Source organism: Musca autumnalis, unplaced genomic scaffold (assembly GCF_047663935.1).
Source record: "Musca autumnalis isolate F117 unplaced genomic scaffold, ASM4766393v1 scaffold_1, whole genome shotgun sequence".
Lineage (NCBI taxonomy): Eukaryota > Metazoa > Arthropoda > Insecta > Diptera > Muscidae > Musca > Musca autumnalis.
The window spans coordinates 162,157,490-162,179,437 of NW_027411644.1; the positions used below are offsets into that span (position 1 = coordinate 162,157,490).

A 21,948-nucleotide genomic window follows, 5' to 3' on the forward strand; every position below is an offset into this window, starting at 1 on the left:
CGGTTCGGCCGTTTTTGAGTCTATACGGAACATACATACTAAAATACACACATTGCCTTTTATATATAACAAGATGTAATTTTACTAAACTCACAAAAAGAGTATAGTCTAAGAGTAAAATCGAGTAAGTTCGGAAAGTGGAAGTTCGGAATGGGGTGGTTCGGAACATAATGTTTAGGAGGGTGGAAGTTCGGAGCGGGGTGGTTCGGAGGGTAGAAGTTCGGAGCAGGGTGGTTCGGAAGGTGGAAGTTCGGAGCAGAGTGGTTCGGAAGGTGGAAGTTCGGGGCGGGGCAGATCGGAGGGTGGGAGTTCGGAGCGGGGTGGTTTGGATGGTGAAAGTTCGGATGAATTAATTCAATCGTTCGTTCCAGTTTTGCTAAAACAACTTTTTTAAAAATTGGGCATATCGGAGGTACCACGCCCTTCCGAAATTCATGCAATGAAATTTTCAGGCAAACCGGTTCAGTATTTTTGAAGAAATAACGTATTTAAAAAGGTGGGCGTGCTAAAATAGCGTTTTTAAAAAAGTAGGGCATAGGGGAGGAGCCCCGCCCCCTCCGAAATTCAACAAAATATATAACCTATTTTCACCACGGGTTCTCTCTGTACATTCTCTGAAATTTTCAGGAAAATCGGTTCAGTAGTTTTGGATAAATAACTTAATTAAAAAGTGGGCGTGCTAAAATAGAGTTTTTTAAAAAATAGGGCATAGGGGAGATACCCCGCCCCATCAGAAATTCAAAAATATATAGCCCTTTTTTCACCGCGGGTGTTCCCAGTATATTTTCTGAAAATTTCAAGAAAATCGGTACAAACATACTAACATACACAAATTGTCTTTCATATATAAGATGTAATTTTATTAAACTCTCAAATAGATTATAGTCTAAGATAAAATCGAATAACATCAATTTGTAGGGAGGAAGTTCGGAATGGGGTGGTTCGGAGGAGGATGATTCGGAGGGTAGAAGTTCGGAGCAGAGTAGTTCGGAAGGTGGAAGTTCGGAGTGTGGTGGATCGGGTGGTGGAAGTTCGGATCGGGGTTGTTCGGAGGGTGGAACTTCGGAGCAGAGTGGTTTGGGGGGTGGAAGTTCGGAAGAATTAACTCAATCGTTCGTTTCAGTTTTGCTAAGATTTCGTGTTTAAAAAATGGGCCATGGCGGAGGTACCCCGCTCCTCCGAAATTCAACAAATATGTTTTCACCACGGATCCTCCCTGTACATTGTCTGAAAATTTCAGGAAAACCAGTTCGGTAATTTTGGATTTACAACATATTTAAAAAGTGGGCTTGCCAAAGTAGGGTTTTTAAAAAAGTATGACATGGGGGAGGTATCCCGCCCCCTCCGAAATTCAAAAAAATATGTAGCCTATTTTCACCACATTCTCTGAAATTTTCAAGAAAATCTGTTCAGCCGTTTTGGAGTCTATACGGAACATACTAACATACACACATTGCCTTTTATATATAAGATTAACTTATGTTGAAACTGAGGTATGGGGTATTGTAACTCGCGAACAGTTTTACTATACCATAACTTTTGAACGCTTTTCGGTAAAATAAACTGTTTTAGCTCGATTCACCGATGGATTTCTTAAAATAATAATTTGAGCGGAAGCTGTGGTCGTATTAATGAAAAAAAAAATAGGAAAAAATCGTGAAGGAAATGAGTTTTTTTTGTGTTAATTTCCAATTAGTGGCTTTAAAACACAATGTAGAACTTAATGCTCAAAGAAGAAGTTAAAGAATACAGTTCAGAGATGAGGTTTCTAATGTATGTTTTTTAATATATCCACTGTATATACATCAAACGGATGCTTACATTTTTAAGATTTAAAAACTGGGTTTATTGAATTTTTGCTCTAATCGGGGCGCGCAGCCGGATTTATCCAAAAGTTTATTATGTGATTGTAGTACTCGTAATTTCGAATTTTTTGATGTATAACATGAGCGTGTAGCCTTCAAAGGATCACGGCTATCTGCGCTCAAAGTCGAAATTGAATTTGGATTCAAAACTTACAAATGACATTCGATTTCAGTGGAAACCCGCGTAAATTTAGTTTTTTACGTTCTGAATCTAACAAGCCATTGTACGTCTAAGTCCAATCACTAGAACATCGGATATGATATCCCTCAAATTTCGAAAATCTGCAAAAAATGTTTTTGAAAATATCGCGTATTTAGACGCGTTTTGGATGTGTCATTCCTACTCAGATAAATAGAGCAAAACGCCTGTTTTAAATGTGCAAAAACAGATATTTAAAAACGTTCGCGAATCCGGAGATGTAATAGATTTTTTCTAAAAACTGAGTGCAATGCTACATCCACGGTTCTTGATGGATCGCAATTAAATGGCATAGAATGGTGTATTTTTTAATTGTGATCATTGAAATCGGATGCACATAAAATGCAAATGTACTTCGTGGAAATTATGGGCATTTTACTGTTTTCTTGCACCCTAACATGCAACTGATGCTAGATCGTGGTCGCCAAATGGAATTTCACAAAGCGTATATCAAATAAAAGGTCAAACCCTTTCGTTGTTTTGTCGTTGTTTTGGAAAATCGGATGCGCATCACGTCATTTCCACTATTACGCGGTTTCTATGCGTTTCAAGTATTGTAATATTTACCTTAACTTTATTTTTATTGTATATCCCAACTGGAAATCCTTCTGATTTAATATAATGATCTAACAAGTTAGCCAAGGCTATAGTCGGGTCGGGGCCGAATATGTGATACCCTACACTACAACCTCTGTGCATAAGCTTTTGACTGGTAAAATTCAAAATATTAAAATTGGGATAGCTTAACGCCTTTGCTCTGAATGTCTTCATTAATACAAGTCAATTTTGTTGAAACGCATTTAATTAAGTACATCGTCAGTACAACTTAAATAAAAAATGGAAAAGTGGGATGTACGCCAACCATCTCTTCTTTTCTGTGAGATCCCCATCAACCCCCAAAATTTCGTGAGGATCCGATCAAAACTCCGACCTGTAGTTTGATTACACAAAAAATGGAAAAAGGACTGCATTACCGACTATTGCGATATCTCTGTTGTTTGACCACCTATGACAACCTACTTCACATCGTTGTAAAGGTGATATTTTCTACTTTCCTCGCCAGGTTTTGCATTCGATGTACCTCTTGGTTGGTTGGTTTACGTGGTGGCTATACTTTATAGCCTCCATTAGTATGTAAGAGATACCGTTTTGAAAACCACACCACTCGTTCAGAGATTGCTATATCGTTGTTGCGTGTTAGTAATTAAATCCAGCCTGATGAATTTAGGAATCGCAGAAAGTCTCCCAGACCTTCTTCTGTTATCTCTGTGATATCATGAAGGAACGGTTGTCCAAAAGCTTTAAATCGTCGTTGCATTTGTGCAGGGCAGGAACAGAGGAGGTGCTCAACAGTTTCCTCCTCTTTTTATTCCCACAGCTACGGCAATGGTCATTGTGTGGTAGATTTAAGCGTTTTGCATGGTTACCAATTGCCCAGTGACCGGTTAACACTGCAATAAGTCTTGCAAGGTTCCGTCGACTTTGATTGATCAGGAACTTAGTGCGTTTGGCGTTGTAATGAGGCCATGTTGATTTTAATATCTTGCATGTTACCGTTTTGTCCCACCTATTTTCAGCCAGTGATAGTATTTGTAGATATCCCCTTTAACTACTCCCATTGGTATTGCGACTGACGCATCTGGGAGTTCGTTAGAGGCGGATCCTGCTCTAGCTAACTCGTCTGCTTTTTCGTTCCCAACAAGTCCCTTATGCCCCGGGATCCATGTGAGAACTACTCTTGACAGACGCCCTAGTTTAGCAAGTTTTTCTTTACAACCCTTCCCTAGCTTTGCTGTGACGGAGTTCCTATTCCTATTGAGTTTGCTGTGTGATGCTGTAATAGTTCAGTACAGGCCTCCTTTATTGCCAGTATCTCCGCTTGAAAGACACTGCAGTACTCAAGTAGCTTTGTGGATGTATGTAAGTTTGCTTCTTCCGAGAACACGACTCCACATTTCATCTTGGAGCCGTCCGTGTATACTTTAGTATCATAAGCCGTCAATGGTGATCCATTATTCCATTCTCTTCTGCTTGGAAATTTGACTACAAAAGGCTGATCAAAATTCATTGTAGGAACGCAATAATCAGCAGTGGTTGCTATTTCTTTCGGAAGTTTTTGAAGCACGCTCCGTAAGCTCTGTCTCTCCACATTCCTAGAGCTCGGAGTCTTACCGCATTACATGTTGCTGTTGCTTTGATGTGTAAATCAATTGGCAGAATGTGCATCATTATATTGAGGGCTTCGGCCGGACACGTTCGAATCGCCCCTGTCACCCCGATCCAAGCAGATCTTTGTATGTTGTATAGTTTTTTGTATTGTTTTCTTTTCCACTGTTGGCCACCATACTAGTGCTCCATATGTGAGAATTGGTCTGATTATGCTGGTGTACATCCATAACACTATTTTAGGTTTGAGGCCCCAACGGCTTCCAAACAATTTGCGACATACGTAATATGCAACGGTTGCTTTGTGAGCACGGTATTCCATGTTACGTTTCCATGACATCTTTGAATCTAGGACGACTCCTAGGTACTTGGCATGATCTGATAGGGGTATTACTTGACCTCGTAGTCTTGGAAGATTGGGTATTGCATATTTGGTCTTTGTACATCTTGTGGTCCAAGTATCTAGCGATCTCAGGGCTCCGCTCATAATGTCACTTATTACTGTAGGAAACAAACCAGAGACGAGTATTATCACATCGTCCGCATAGACAACCACCTTAATCTCCATATGGTCAAGTTTATTAAGAATTTCATTGATGACTAGGATCCAAAGTAGTGGCGAGATAACTCCTCCCTGTGGAGTTCCTCTGTTTACGTGCTTGGACAGCGTACTGTTTCCCAGTGTGGCATTAATAACTCTACTTTGCAGCATGGTGGTAATCCAACTAACGATGAATGGTTCCACGCCGAAGTTATCTAAAGCTTGTTTTATCGCTACTGTACTAACATTGTTAAAGGCGCCATCTATGTCTAGGAAAGCAGCTATGGTAAATTGTTTGTGCTCTAAGGACCTGTCTATAGTCCTAACGACTTCGTGTAGGGCTGCATCTGTCGAGCGCCCTTTTATGTAAGCGTGTTGGCTGGGAGATATGATGTTTGAGTTGTCCATCTTTTCTCGAATATACACGTCGATGAGTCTTTCGAGCGCACAGAGGGGAAATTTGTGTTAAAAGTTGATCAAAAGCCCTAGAAAGAAATAAAATGTTGCACAAAGCATATCTTCTGTACTAGGATTAATACTATAGAAAATAATGAAAATCGGTCCAGATTTGGATGCAGCTTCCATATATATTCGCATCTCATATGAGATAAAAATGCACCAAAATCACTGAAATTTGACACATGCAACCTGAACTAGCCTAAAAAAACATTGAGTCAATTTTCAAACAAATCGGTACAGATGTACATATACATATATAGTCCCATATATTTCATTCCAAATTTTATTTTTTGAAACTTACTTAAATTAACTTTTTCTCAATTCACCTGAGAAAAGCCGTGAATGTTTCTGAATAATGCAAAAATATTTGATAGGTGTTGGTTTAGTCTGATAAATAAGAGTCCCGGTTATACGGCGGAACAAAATTTCATATTTTAGTTGAGAAAAATTAGATTTTTTCGGAATGGCGCAAATATGCGCAATTTTTTATGATTGAATCTGATATTTGAGACTCAAGCGCATAAAACATTAGAAGAAACTATGGTCGGGAAACGACGGGGAAATAGACTTTTTCACTGTTGAAATTGTAGTAATCTTAAAAATTATCATAAAAAATTTTCATAAAGAGGATATGTATCACCATTATTAAAGAGCAAAGATGTAAAATCAATCTGAAAATTTTAAATGCTAATATTGTTCGGAGACTGTACAAAAACAATAAATCTTGAAAAATATAAATTTTCGCGAAAATAATGTAATTTTAATGTTCCCAATTTCTTAGTTTTCGAAAATTTACTTTTTGTTTTCAGTATGGCTGAGTTCAGTCGACTGCTGCATTGAATTGGTTAACCTTACAAAGTCGAGGATGGTTATAGCAAATGTAGAAAAGAGTCTGGTTGCCGTTTATCAACATTTTTTTTCATAAAAAACGATTTTCATATTTTGAGTTTTGAGCAACTTTAGGCATATGTTTCCCCTCTGTGGAGCGTCTTAAGTAGAACTGATGAAAGGCTTATTGGTCTGAAGTCTTTAGCATGTACCTCTTACAGAAGAGAGATATTCGCTTTAAATAAAGCGTTGGCTTTTTCTCTAAATAAGTTTTTTTCAAACTCCTGAATAATATCCGACCATTACCAAAATCAATAGGTTTTTCCTTTGTGGGGGTCCCACCTTAACACCCAAAATTTCGTAACTATCCAATCAAAATTGCGACGTGTAGCGTGATTACAAAAAAATAAAAATGGATGTATTACCGACTATTGCGATATCTCCGTTATTTGGCCACCTACGCCAACCTGCTTTACATCTTTGTAAAGATGGGATTTTCTACTTCCATAGTCAGACTTTTCTTTTGTGAATGCATTCAGTTATACAGGCAGTACAAATACATACATATATAGTGTGAATGAATGGCTTACGGGGATCATTCCTCATTCATCGCAGTGGAAGAATTCGAGCTGTCAAGGCAAATTTGAGTGATTTAACACAGTTAGGATCAGGATGGCGAGGCTGCATGAATTCGAATTTAGCCGGAATTGACAGTGTCAAAGGACAGTTGTAGGTACCGCGTGGAGACACAACTATTTTATATCGCATTTGTCAATTTTTCAAAGGTGTTAGAGGTTTTTTCCTTTAGCTATTGTTAGGAAAATAGTACAACGTTATTATATATTACATTTCTGTTTCAATATTTAAGAGGAAAACTGGGAATATAGTACTGAAGTTAGTAGAGGAAAACTAGTTAGTAATTTATGTGTATTTAATCTTAGTCGGGGTTGCGAATCTCACCGCTTTCAGCTATTTAAGTATAAATAACGTTCCACCCTTTGATACACAACTACTCCAATATGTTAGTAAGCTTAAGGAATGCACAATGGAAATAAAACAAATCACAAGTCAAATTTCTATGCACGACAAAAACTAGTGTTATGATTGTTCTCAATTTTCATCAGAATGTACATCTCGTTCATTTACTCAAAGAGTGTCATAACTCAAACCAGTAAGGAAAGGATCAAAGTAGGGCGGGGCCGACTATATGATACCCTACACCACTGTGAATATGTAAAATATATATGGGAGATATACATAAATCTTAACTGATTCCGACTAATTACTAGACCAAATTCCGTCACACATTTCAATTTCCATCAAAACAAATACGAGGGGCACTAAAAAACCTTCTGGCCTAGACAACACGCAGTGTCGCCAGGAGTCATTTGACATTTTTTTGGAGGGTATTATAAGTTGGTTTTGGCCAACAAGTTTGTAACACATCGATATAAGAGTTTGGTGATGGTCGGATAATATTCAGGAGTCAGAAGTAGAAAACATATTGTGGAGAAAAATTCAACGTTTTATTCTTATGCGAATATCTCTACGTCATTTGATATAAAAGCCAGGGTGACTGATAACTTTCGTATCTCCATAAACGAAATGCTTATCAATGAAAAGCTTATGCACAGGAGTAGTGGTGTATGGTATCACATAGTCGGCCCATCCCGACTATAGCCTTTGCTCACTTGTTATTTATATATAGATTTGTGTAATAATCTTTTTAAGTTGAGAAGTCAAATTTCAATCGGCAACTTAAAACGCTTTTTTTCTCGAAACTTGATTTTTTGAGATGTGACACTTTTTGAGTAAATGAGTGATATGTACTTATGTTACACACGAAATTTAAAGCTGTGTTCCTTTACTTACCTGAGGTTACCATTTTTACTATTTGTTACCATTTTTAACCTGCAAAGCGTTCCTTAACCCCAAAAAGTGGTAAAAGACGAACGCTGAAACTAAACTACAGTTTTTAGTTTAGTTTCAGCGTTCGAAAAGACGAAAATTGATTTTTTATGTTTCTTTTTGACATTGCTTACCAGATCTGCCATTTTCCGTTCCTTTACTTTTCTTGTAAAAATGTTCATGAGAGAGCAATTTTGAGCAATTTTGACACTTTTCTCTTTTACCACTCTTACCATTAAAAAATTAAAGGAACAAAGCTTAAATTACACACGAAATATGAATATATTTATATATTCCATTTTAAACAATATCTTTGGCTAATCGATATTGTTTGAATGAGTATACATTTCCCTTACTCAATTTTTTATTTATTTTTTTAACAGTGCTTGTAATTCTGGACAGACAGCAAAAAATAAAACAAAATCACATACATTCAATATTTTAGGTTACTAGGTGTTTTCTATGCTTATCGTTTGTTTTGCTTTGAAGCTTATGTTGACTGGGGTCAGTAACTGGAAAGTTTATTTTAATTAGCATTCCAAATGGTATTCAAAAGCAAAGCAACAAAAACAAAAAAATACAATGCAAAATTCAACAGTGAACAGTGGTTTTGTATGACATAAAAATGACTAGAGGATATCGAAATACGTACTTATCACCCTTGTTTACATCCTGTACTTATCTTTGTTATACTGTCTATACTGTAAGAAATATAATAAGGCAGCATGGCTTACCGGTAGAACGGTTTAAGACCGAAGGTGTCTCGCTGATAACGTGTATGTATCAGCTAGTTTGCACCATCTGCCAATAGGAACGTATACCTAAACCATAGTATTCTATGTCCTTTCCACTTACAAAGGTATAAGTACCCTCCCAAATCTCATACAAAATTGTATTCGATGTACTGCGTGGTCGACTAAATACTGAACAAAGAATAATGAAATAAGTTTGCTCATATTTCTACGTCAAATCCTTGAGAAGCCTAGCTTAACATATACATATGTATGTATGTATTTGTTTATTGTAAGACAGCACAAACTTTGCAAGATGAAGTTGACTCAAACAGGGTTCTCTATTAAAGTAGAACAATTTTTTTCCGAACAAGGTTGCAGACAAGGAGACCTAAGTGAGTAAGTTCAAGGAAACTGACTATTCTTTGGATATTTGTTCACATTCAAAAATGTCAATTTTTTCAATCACTGTGTGGGCACATTAATGTAAAACAATAACATCTGTATTTTAATTTAACATTTAAAGTTTGTATTTGCCAATTAATATGTAAACAGCATTTAATTAAAAAAAAAACAACATAAACACTTCTGGAATTTAAATGTGTGAAACCAGTTGTTTACTTTACTTCATCATTCAAATGTGTAAATAATTTGACAGTAAATAGAAACCCCAAATAGAATATCACCGATTAGAAAATTTGAAGCATTTAAATGATTTTGTGCATGTAATTCGAATAATATTATTATGTTCGCTTGCATCGTTAGCGTTTATATAATAGGAACCAATTGAAATCCATATAACGACGTCCTCCATATAACTCTTTGATCTATCATTTACTTAATTACTTTGTAATGGATTAATTTTTCCGCAACATCAAAGTAAATGTGCAATGGAAAATATCAGTTTTTTTATGGCGTGATTAGTTAACGTTTCGTGTTGATTCAAATGTTAAATAAAAATTTATTAATGTTTAGCATTTAGTGGTTGAAAAGAGTTCATCATTTATTTTAGTCTGAAAACTAAAGACGAAGAAGTCGCAGTGCTCTAAATAAAAGGGGTTTTAATTTTGTTTATCATTATTCAAAAATCGAAGGATTATACGACATTTCCCAAAGGTGAGTTAGTTAATCTGTATAAGGAGGAAGGAATCATTGTTTTATGTTATGGAAATCAAGTTGTGTAATGGTGTGTAAACGGCCAGTGGTATAATGCTTTGTTATTCTCGAGCCACCTGACTTTTATCGTAATATTGTTTCACGTCTAGTCAGATTTATATCTCAAAAAACTCCCCGACAAAATCTGACCATATCGCATGATAAACTGTTGACTTTCTAAGTCGTATGAGATTTGCGGGGATGTCAAGCTCAGACAGGACTTGTAACTCCTTTGTGTGTGTGTGGGGCTATCAAAAGTGGTCTTGTGATCAGTGTAAAGCAGCGGTGACCAGATCAGTACTAAAACATGTATTGCAAAAACAACAACCAGACGTTGTTTTGTTAATGCACACGGTATGTGAAGGAGAGAAGCAAAAACAGCTCAGTGAGCTCCCTCAATATACTGTCTTTGCAAAGAAGTGTGTATCTGAATATTCTAGTGTAAGCCCATTTCACACAATGCGCTCGATAGTACTAATATGCTGATATCTCTAAAACTCGACGAGTTACATCTCATTTACTACGAGTTTCGCATAATTCAACACAAAAGTTTTTTGAGTTTATGAAGCACTGAAACACTTCTAATCATGCTTGATCATGCACAGAAATTTAGCACTGATATCTGGCTATCTGGTTGCAAAATATGGTCCAAGTAGTTATTTTAGTTTTAGTGTAATAATCTTTTTAATTTGGAAAGTCAAATTACAATCGCCAACTTAAAACGTGTTTTTCTCGAAACTTGATTTTTCGAGATGTGTCACTCTTTGAGTAAATGAGCGATATACACGGTGTGCCTTAACAAATTTAAATGAAAGGTGCTTACACCTCGGATGTTTTTGCTGATTCTGAAACTACAATGCTCGTAGATGAGAAATATCAAGAAACAAAAAAAATTGCCGGAGGGATTTTAAAATAAATCGCGATTTAAGTTCACATTTTTAGGGGTTCTTAAGGTTTTCACGATTTTGCTTGGAAACTGCGAGTTCTATGTAAATGGGTCTAAAGAAAATGTTGTAGCAGATTGACCTTCATGATATTTTCGTATGTTTTACCGTTTTTGAGATATAGAAGTTCAAATTGAGACAATGCACTGACTGTATCGCCTCCTTATAAAACAATGGCATTACTGAAATTTCCCAAATTAAACTTATATATCTTGAAAATGGTACAACCTAGGAAAAAAATAAATCATCCAATCTTGTAGAGAATTTTCACAGCTTCAACATTTTCTTTAGTCCCATTTTGATATGACTTGCGGTTTTCAAGCAAAATCGTGAAGATTTAAGATAAAAACCTAAAAATTTGAATTGAACCTCTATATCTCAAAAACGGTAAAACCTACGAAAATATCATAAAGGCCAATCTTGTGGAGAATTTTCACAGCTACAACATTTTCTTTAGACTCATTTCGATACGACTTGCGGTTTCCAAGCAAAATCGTGAAAATCTAAAAAAATTGTGAATTTTGATCGCGATTTATTTAAAAATCCCTCCGGCGATTTTTTCTGTTTTTTTATTTTTCTTATCTATGAACATTGCTGTTTCAGAATCCGCAAAAACATCCCATGTGTAAGCGGTTTCCATTAAAAGTTAGTTAAGGGGCACTGTGCATAATATTGTTTTATAAGGGGACGATACACTCAGTGCATTGTCCCAATTTGAACTTCCATATCTCAAAAAAGGTAAAACCTACGAAAATATCATAAAGGCCAATCTTGTGGAGAATTTTCTCTGCTACAACATGTTTCTTAGACCCATTTACATAGAACTCGCGGTTTCCAAGCAAAATCGGGAAAACCTTAAAAACCCCTAAAACTGTGAACTTAAATCGCGATTTATTTTAAAATCCCTCCGGCGATTTTTTTTGTTTCTTGATATTTCTCATCTACGAGCATTGTAGTTTCAGAATCAGCAAAAACTTCCGAGGTGTAAGCACCTTCCATTTAAATTTGTTAAGGCACACCGTGTATATTCTATATGGTGTCATGCATAGAAAAAATTAAATTATGTTTGTCCATATCTACATTAAGCAATTTTCCTTGTGGCAATTGTCAGTTTGTTGATGAGAGTGGGTGTTGAGAGGCAAAGGGTTACCATATGCCTCACCTCCCTCTCCATCAAACTGACAATTGCCGCAAGGAAAATTGTCTAATATAAATATGGACTTTGTTATAAAAATATGACTAAATGTTACTACGTTATGAAAATACGAGCGGCACTAGAATTTTTTCTGGCCTAAGCAACACGCAGAGTCGCCAGGCGTCATTGGAGATTTTTTTTTTTTTTGGAAACTTTTACAGTTTTTAGACTAAGCGTACTCAGGACAGTTTGACATACGACCATGTGTTGGGTTGTTTTCAGTGGCTCGATTAAGACACCTCCAAAACATGGTTTTTTGAACGCTTTTACAGCATTTTCTGGCGACGAAAATCGTTGACCACGGCTTTTTTTCTTGATGTGCTGGAATCAAATGAAGTCATTGGATCCCCAGTCAGGGCTGTACAGTGCATGACCCATCAATTCCACGTTTTGTCTGGTCAAACATGCGCTGGTTTCAATGGATGTGTGAGAGCTCACATTGTCATGATGCAGAACGATTCGCCTTTTCTTGTTCGTTTTTGAATTTCTCAGGAGACTTCAGGCAAACAAATTGTAGTGTACCACTAAGAACTAAACGTCCTACATTTCTCAAGTCGTATAGTCGCCACACGGTCAGTTTCACGATCATTTGCTTCGAAGGTCTTCTTCCATGAACAACTTTCGTTGGATTTGGCTCGCTTTCGAAGATCCAAACGGTTGATTTCTGTTTTGTTTAGGACTCCTAAGCATAGATCCAAGATTCGTCGTCTGTGACGATCTTATAAATGTCGTTTGAAGCACTGCGAATGTTTTTATTCACAATTTCTTTGCACCAATCCACAATAACCTTTTTATTGAGCGATTGACCAATTTTGCTGGATCTAACGAGAAAAATCCATTTTCGTGGCCAGGTGTTCATGCAATATCAAACACGCTATATAAATCCGATTTTGATGACATTTGGAATGTGTGACTGAATTCGGTCTAGAAATATATGTGCCAAATTATATTGAAATCGGTTCAGGTTTGGATATAGTTCCCATATATATTTACTTTCGCCCGATTGCTGCACTGGAATTTGGTCTAGCAATAAGTGTATCTTATTATATCGAAATCAGTTCAGATTTATGTATATCTCCCATATATATTTTAAATATTCACAGTGGTGTAGGTTACTGGTTATACCCTCGGCCTTTAGGCTAGAAAGGGTATATACACTTTGATACGACCAAAAATGTACCTTATCGAAATAACGGTATGTTTGTATGAAATTCATTTCAGACAATTTGGAGTCGATTTAGCCATGTCCGTCCGCCTGTCTGGCTGGGTGGTGCTCACGATAACTCTCGAACGGATCAACCGATTCCAACCAAATTTTGGGTATGGTAATATTTTGTCCAAACTTAGTATTAGTTCGAAGATGGGCTATCTCGGTCCACTCCTTCCGGCACACCTCCACAAAAGTTCAAAATTTTCCTGTAAAATGGTGCGAACCATAACTCCCGAAGGTAGCAATTGATTTGGTTCAAACTTCACACATCGTATTATTCCTTCAAGATATATATCGGGTTCGAATACGAAATATATCGGTCCACTCCTTCGGGTACCTCCCACATATTACTGATGTTAAAGAATTTAACTTATCGGAATTGTCGCTAATAATACGTTTATATTTTTCTGGATTAAATAAATCGAGTGGATTTAAAATGTTACTATTGCGTATAATCAGCAAATTGATCTAATGTATATATGCTACAATTTTCATTCCATTAGAGTAAATCTGGAGAAGACATATTTAAGCATCCGGCAGGTGTTTTCATGGTTGTTTGTAATACGAGATTCACATCGGCAATAAACCAATGACATCAAATTGAGGTTCGCCACTTAATTTATTTTGAAATTTATTGTCTAATATATCCATAAATGAACTTTATACAATAAAATATCTTGCAAAAATAACTTGTTTATTTTCAAACAAAATTTCTAAAAGTAATCTTACTTTCGATTTCACTTTATTTTTAGACACCCAAAATAAACTCAATTCAAGTATGTCTGGAGGCAATAAATCAGTCAATCAATCTCATAAAATAAAAGTCATTCTTCTGCCTATTCGAAAAAAATGTTGATATCTTTAAGCAAAAAATTGTTGACAAATGAAGAAATTGTGCGGAATTTGCAAAAGACGTGTTAAAAAACCGATTGCCTTATCAATCAGCCAGCTAAAGGGTTAATAATACTTTATGGTTGATGGCTAATTAAGCGGATTTGATAAGAAAAACTAAATTGCTCATCTAACACGTACTGTAATACGTACATATCAACACTGATAATTCGTTTGACAATATTATTGGCGATTGTGTTTGATTTCGTTGATACTATGTATAATTGCCACAATTACGATTAGATAGTTTGGCATAATTCATTGCCAAGTGTAGTGTAAATATTAGAGATAAACGTCATTCAATAATATTATGCCAAAGAAGTCTACAACACCACCAAACAAGAGTGAAAAATCACAAACCACACACATATTTATTAACCTCAATAAAATAATATTTAATTCTAAACATTTATTGTCTTGTCTCCATTTTTTGTTTGTTTTCTTTGCAGACACATTATTGCACTCAGGAATGACATCGTGGACTTAAAATTCCTATTGAATTATCTTGAACACCAGCAGCACCACGACTAATGAAAGTCACATGACCAAGAAGATGGCTTCTCATATTTCAAAACGGCAGCATATTTTAAGCTGTGCTTTCCTTTTATATATCACATGTAAGTGTTGTTGCAATGACATGAAAAGAAACGAACATTTCAAATTGAAATTCAATTGAATTAATTGGAATTGTATTTCCTTTTCCAGTTTCACAGACTTTGGCGCAGGCGCCAAATGGCCTAACGGTTTCAACGCACGATATAACTGTCCTAATTAATAAAACAGAAACATTTGATGTTATCGTAAGGTATGTATTGATATGCTGTTAGATATTCATCTATATATTATACGTATGGCATCTTAAGTCACTTAAATCAGACTAAAACTATTAAGATGAAATGTATCATCCCGATTACATATGTACGTACATACATACATATCGCTCAAGAGTCTCCAAAACAAAAAAAAAAAATAGAATTTTCAATATGACTTCCGAAGTAAAAACAAGTAAAAAAGTATCAGTCGGCTTTGCCGACAGAGATATACCCTCAGCCTATGTGAACACTATGCAACACTGAAAATGCAAACAACTTCTAGTATGCATTTCTTGAAAGTACATATTTAGACTACAAAAACCCTAGTAGGGTTTTGTCCTGTCAGATCCAGTTCAGATTTTATGACCTCATCTAAACCGGGCTAAATCTACACTTTTTTGCATTTATCAGGTCCTTATCTCAGAAACGAATAGGAATTTGGCCTTGCTGTCTTTAGCAATATTATAGTTCTAAACTAGTAGAACTTATCTTTTAAAAAAGAAAAACTCCATCTAGGGCATCAAAATCTATAAAATATAGAAAATTTTACATAATTGCTGAAATTCTGGTCAGTATCGGCTAAACTATTGGGAGTTGAGCCAAGTAACCTTTTGCAAAAATCTTCTAAATAAAGTTCTCAACAATTCTTTAGAACACTCTGAAACTCTAAAATGCTTACTTCATGTTTCAGCAGTATTTTGCATCATATATGTATTTTACAACACGTATGTATTTCAAACACAGTTCACACCAACAGTTTATTCTCGCATTTCGGATTTCACTACATTATTGACATTTTTATTAAATCTTCGTTTAAAAATGTACTGAAAACAACGGCATAGAGGCATTTTACAGCCCTTTAAAAGGAAGAAAGATCACTAGAAATACATTGTGAAAAAAGAAGATATGTCCGTTTAAATTTGAAAATGTAAGAAACCTAGATTTTCACAACTTTTACCGTTATAAAAAAATAAAACGAAGTGACCCCAACGAACTAAAGGCATTGTCGTTGTCCATGGATCCCAACACGATATAATTTTGCATCAGAACACTTGAATATTTTTCTGGTCAACTTTTGTAGCACAGTGTCATTTATCGACATTTTTCGAAAAGTTTGCACCTTCTCAGGGCCAAAACTGCCTGAAGGAGCGTTCCAATGCTTTCGCGATGTATTAGAGAGTTCTTAATTACTGTCTTGGCTACAATTTCTGCATTTGTGTTGGATCGAAAATCTCAATGGTTTGGCTGTTATATGCCAAAATATCCAAAAAACGTCAATAAAAAAATTAAAGTCAAAATCGGGAGGCTCGATTTTCACGGTAGATATATGGTCCAGTGGACTTTTTTGCTCAGTTCATTCCCAGGAATCAGAAACGCGAAGGGCTCATTAAAGTTTTCAAATCGCCCCTGCCTAGTATGTACCCTCGTTAGCATAAATGCTGAGGGTATAAACATAAGTTCGGCCGGACCGAACTTTTTGTACCCGCCACCATAAAATATTCTGAACTAAAATGGAATAATTAGTTTCCTGTTAGGTACCTTTATATGGGGGATATATGTACCTAAACATAGAGCTATGTGGACGATTTATGGTGGAGCAGTTTCGGGAGCACTGAGAACTCAAATGTCAAATTACAAGCAGTTCGGTTGAAAATTGTAGCTAAAAATCTCTAAATACCGAAAATCGGGAGGTACTGTTATAGGGAGCTATACCAATACGTGGACCTATCTTGGTAATTTTTAGTAGAGAATTTTTTTTGGTCATTGGGAACATCAAATGTCAAATTTCAGCTAATTCGGTAAAAAATGAGGCTAAAAGCCTCAAAACCTTAAATCGGGAGGTAACGTTATATGGGGCAATCCATACTACAACTAGTAAAAATCGTTAAATTCGGTCGCGAACTTTTTATGTCCTCCACCATAAAATATTCTGTACTAAAATGGAATAATTGTTGTTGCTTTTGTAGCAACGCAAGTATGTTCGTTACTTCAGTTATCAGTTTCTGATTCGTCTGTATCCGGATTCAAAAATTCTGCAACCTGGACTGGTTGCGTCCATAAAGTATCAGGAGACAGGTGAGTGGGGTTAGGTGGACAGCTAAACAGCGTGTTGTTGTTTTTGTTGTATCAGCTTATACATATATGTGTATGTATGTCTTCATTTCATTGATTCTGCTCTGCCACCAACTCCAAGTTCAGAAAGGACGCCTCCTTAATAGAATTATTCCAAAGTGAGATGTGGAGTGGAGTTAGGTTAGTCGGGTTGACTGTGGAGTTAAAAAAGGTGCTGATATTCTGCGTGCCATCAATCTTGGTCCAGTAAGAATTGAGGCGGTTGCACCAACTTGGCAGTTGTTGCTCTTCCGACCGCTTCAGTGTGAATATCTCTCAAACCTGCCTGATAAGAACGTTGATCTAGGGGGTTCTCTTTTATATATCTGGACCTCCCTTTCTAGATCACGATAATCCTCCCCGACTCGCCTGGGGGTTCGGGCATATCCACCAGATCGTGATTTGGGTGGTCTTGCCTATAGCATCCAAGCAAGTACTGCATCGTCAACATCCAGTTGTGTCGACGCACCGGCGCACTATGTCGCGAGTTCATATTAACTGTGGTCAAAAATAGAAGGAAATCGCCAGGACAAAAAATGGTATGGTCGGTCCACGTTTTGATATAGTCCCAATAGAACGGTACCTCCCGATTTTCGGTATTTTGAAGCATTTAGCCTCATTATTACACCGAAATTGCTGAAATTTGGTATTTAGTCTTCGTTGGGGATATAAAACTTTCACCTTTAAATTTGTCGGTATAGGTCCACGCCTTTATGTAGCCCCCATTTTGAAGCTTTTAGCCTCATTATCACAACCGAAATGGCTGATAATTGGTAGTTAGTCTTCGTTTGGGGGTTATAACTTTCCACCAGAAATCTGTCGGTATAGGTCCTCGTCTTCATATAGCCCCAATAGAACTGTACCTCCCCGTTTTCGGTATTTTGAAGGTTGTGGCCTCAATATCCACCCGGAATGACTGAAATTTGGTGTTCAGTCTTTATATTGTGAGCTTATTGAAAGCGTCAAACTCTTGTCTTTAAATTTGAGAATTTTCCTTTAAAAACGTTTTTTGGACCGATTAATGGTCAAAAGCAGTCCATTTTTTGTAAAAAATCGAATTTTAACTTACGCTGTTCACCATTTTTTTTAAATTGGTATTTTTAAAAGTCTCTCGTTCAAAAGCAACATCTATATACACTTTTATACAATTCTTTTACCAATTTTGGTTCATAAAATCGATGTACTAAGTACCACAGACTTGGGTAGCTAAAAATTCAAATTCCTCCAAATTGAAATATTTACTATCAACTCTCATCAATAAATTTGCATTCCGAAGTCCTTGATTTTTACCTTTTTTGGCCACGGTCGTGACCAGAGTTTCGGAGGCGAAGTATTTTTGGCTCGAATACGAGTATGTTCTGGAAGGAACTTTTCCCCGTGAGAAAATCTTTACGCCTTCAAAATATTTGAAAATAAAGGGCAGTACAAATCAAAAAAACTTCATGCCGTCAAAATTATAAGCAATTCATGACGAGGTTTTAAAATGAATGTAAGCCAAAATTTTACAGTGCTTCTAGAGCCTTAATGATGACCCCCAGTTGAGAAGTCATTTTCGTGAAACTTACGAAACTACGAAACTTTTTTTGGTAGATTTTTTCTTCATTCGAAAGAGTATGACTTAATATGCTTTCTGAATGTTTTGTTGAAATATATATGCGAAGTTTTTTTGACAAATCGCCGTCTACGAAACTTAGTTTTTATAAAAGCGTTTTGTGATGCCAACTCTAGCTCGAAAACTAATAAGCCGTTTGTCATATATTTTGTGGGCTTATCAAGGACATACAAATCTAGTCCCATATCGATCCATGTTGTAATAAGTTTTAGATTTTACTGAAATGGTGGACAGAAAAAGTCAACATTTAAATTTTTGGATTAAAAAACTGACTTTTGATCATAAAGCGGGCAAAAAAATTGAAAAATAAACTCGATCGACGAGTTTCTAAATTTTGTTGTCCTTACTAGATTTTTATGGAATTATCTTATAATAAAGATTTTATCTAATCTTATGTAAAAGCTCTTCAAAATATGATACAGGAATATCAGGTTGTAAAAAAATCATAATCATAATAACCATCCGCATTTCATACATAGGTAATACCTTATACGAAATGTACCGAAATACATAAACATACAGATTTTTTGAAAGACCTTTGTGAGAAGACCGGTAGTTCTTCTTACAGAAGACTTGTTGGACTTATTTAGAAGACATAAAATGTTCAATTATAACTCGATTTTTATAGAACATTACTTTTGCTTGAAAAAAGTTAAAGGATCAATTGGACCAAAAATATTTTCAACATGAATTTTGTAATCAAAATAGAGTTGAAATAGTCTAGACTTCAAAGTATAGTAAATATCCTGTGAATCGTCCTCTAACTACCGTTCGCTTATAATATGTTTCCTATAGATTTCTTTTCAAATAATGTTTTATGAAAAAGTTTGGTGTGCCGAATTTAGTGTTATATTTCTATAATGTAGAAAAAATGCCCGGAGTCGGAGTCGAGTTATTTTCGGTTGTATTTTGTGTTTCCATAAAATGTTTATATAGGTCCACGTTTTGATATAGCCCCCATAGGACGATATCTCCCGATTTTCGGTTTTTTGAAGGTTTTGGCCTCATTATCACATCGAGATGGCTGAAATTTGGTATTTAGTCTTGGTTATAAAACGGTATAAAACTTTCCCCCAGAAATTTGTTGGTATAGGTACACGCCATCATATAGCCCCCATAGAACAATACCTTCCGATTATCGGTATTTTGAAGGCTGTGGCCACATTAATCCACCGAAATGGCTGAAATTTGTGGTGGAGGGTATAAAAAGTTCGTCCCGACCGAACTTAACGCTTTTCCTACTTGTTTTCGACTCAGACTGCGACTCCAGCAAAATTGCTCGACTCCGATTCCGAAACCCTGGTCGTGACACTGTGCGGCAAGATCTTGGTCTCCTCATGCAATCCACGGAAGACATGAGGTGACACTCTGTTGCAGCGTGTCGTCGGCGGCATCGTCCGGATCTTAACTGTGCTAAAACCACTCGTGTTTGCCTTGTCAACTGTCGCTCTTCTGCTGCGATGGATGGGGGTGGTCCTCTAAGTATGGCATTCACACCAAGCCTGCCTGATAGGCTCGTTGGTCTAGGCTCTAGAGCAGCAATCTGCACACAACAACAACGATTTGAGCAAACACTGTTGTCAGTGCATGGTTTTTCAAGTAGTGAGTGAGTTTTTCAATTAGTAAGTTCTCGTTTGTACCTTTGGACCACTCTCTCTCTCTCTACATCATGAAGATCTCTCCTGACGTGCCTGGACGGGGGAAGCCTGTCCATTAAATCGTGACCGGGATACTCACGGCGATAACACCCAAGCAGCTACTGCATCGACAACATCCTATTTTGTTGATGCACCAGTAAAATCTTGGTCTCCTTATGAGATGGTTCACTGGTATCATCCTGCTGCAGATCTCAGGGCGGCATTCTGGTAGGTTTGAATATTCTTCCATTGCTTAGCGCAAACATTTGCATACCAAGTTTGCGCCGCATAGCTTACCACAGACCGGCCTTTTGCTTTGTAAGAGGTCAACAACGTTTTTTTTTTCGAAGCTCATCAGGCTCATTGGCTAATTCCGATGCATCAGCTAGAAAATGTCGTCTCACTTCGGGCATTTGACGAGCAGGTATATGGCGAGCAGCTGTAGCAGTAATGATGTCTTTGAACGTCCTTTCTGCTACATAAACATCAGAAGGGTTGGAAGATCTCTGAAGCGGTGATTAGTGAGCTCTCTGACACTAGGTCAATTACCTTTCCCATGATTTGAGAAAATGCGGCGTTCAGAGGTGATGAAATCGAGCGGTCTGCTGATGCACACAATTATGGGGAGAAATGACGGGTTGCCAGGCGAAGTCGTTTTTCAGACCAGGAGGCACGATGGTTATATCTGGCAAACTGTGACACTCTCCGCTAATTCTAGCTGCATATTGTTAAGCAAAATATCGGCGTCGCGGATTTATATATCGTTTTCTCCATTCGGACCAAGCGGTCCTCCCAAACATCACTAAGCTTAGCTATGCTTTTTTTCAGGAAACCCTTTGGTTACCCATACATACATTTGATAACTCTGAAACTACGATGCACCTCTTTAGAGTCGAAGGTTGGCATAGAAGAATTCTCGTATGTAAAAAAATATGTTTTAATTTATACTTTACCCTATTCCGCAGTGGTGATAGCGGACAGCTTTCCCTTGTTATCGTTGACCATATCGTTGTTGTCGATGAGACTGTGGTATTGTGCTTTAACTTTTTCCACTTAGCGGGGTTTGTTTCCACTGTCCCAATATAACGACACCTTCCGATTTTCGGTATTTTAAGGGGTTTTAGCTAATTTTTTTGGCCGAACTACCTGTAATTTAACATTTGAGGTTCCAAGTGATCACAAAACTTCGGTCAAAATACTTTTTGAACGAACTACCTGTTATTTGACATTTGAGGTTGCCAGGGGTCATAAAATTTCTCCACCAAAAATTTTGAACATAGTTGTGATAAAGTTGACCCCGGATAGAATACATTTTTTGATACACTGTCTGACTTTATTTAGGCATTTGGCTATCTGTGGTCATTATGGACAGGAGAGAAAACTAACTAATATTTTACGGTGGATGGTATAAAAAGTTCGGGCCGACCGAACTCAACGTTTTTTTACTTGTTTAATATATTTTTGTTTTTTTTTCAGAGACCCATTTACACAAGATTTTAATATAAAACTGAAAAAGCAACATGAAAACTCAGCTAATTTGGATCCTATGGAATTCAGCGTCAGTGCTGGCAGCAACAAAAGTCAAACGGTGGTTGTACATGGCCTTAAACCAGGAAATTTGGAAATAACGGCAGAAAGTGAACCCAACGAAACATGGGTGTAAGTTTTTCTGACTTTGAGAAT

General features: G+C 36.7%; 1 protein-coding gene across 3 annotated transcripts in view; it reads left to right on the forward strand.

Moving 5' to 3' along the window:
• Ctns (lysosomal cystine transporter cystinosin) overlaps positions 1-21,948 on the forward strand; it is a 57,180-nt gene that overhangs the window by 27,538 nt on the left and 7,694 nt on the right. Inside the window, exons 1-4 of one of the 3 annotated variants that reach the window (XM_073958760.1) lie at positions 9,673-9,813; positions 14,542-14,709; positions 14,798-14,897; positions 21,742-21,924. In XM_073958760.1, the coding sequence (XP_073814861.1) occupies positions 14,634-14,709; positions 14,798-14,897; positions 21,742-21,924 (359 nt within the window). In that variant the 5' untranslated portion in view covers positions 9,673-9,813; positions 14,542-14,633. Of the gene's footprint in view, positions 1-9,672; positions 9,814-13,212; positions 13,312-14,541; positions 14,710-14,797; positions 14,898-21,741; positions 21,925-21,948 lie in introns of those variants that run through there. The other 2 variants (XM_073958761.1, XM_073958759.1) reach the window with 2 other exon arrangements.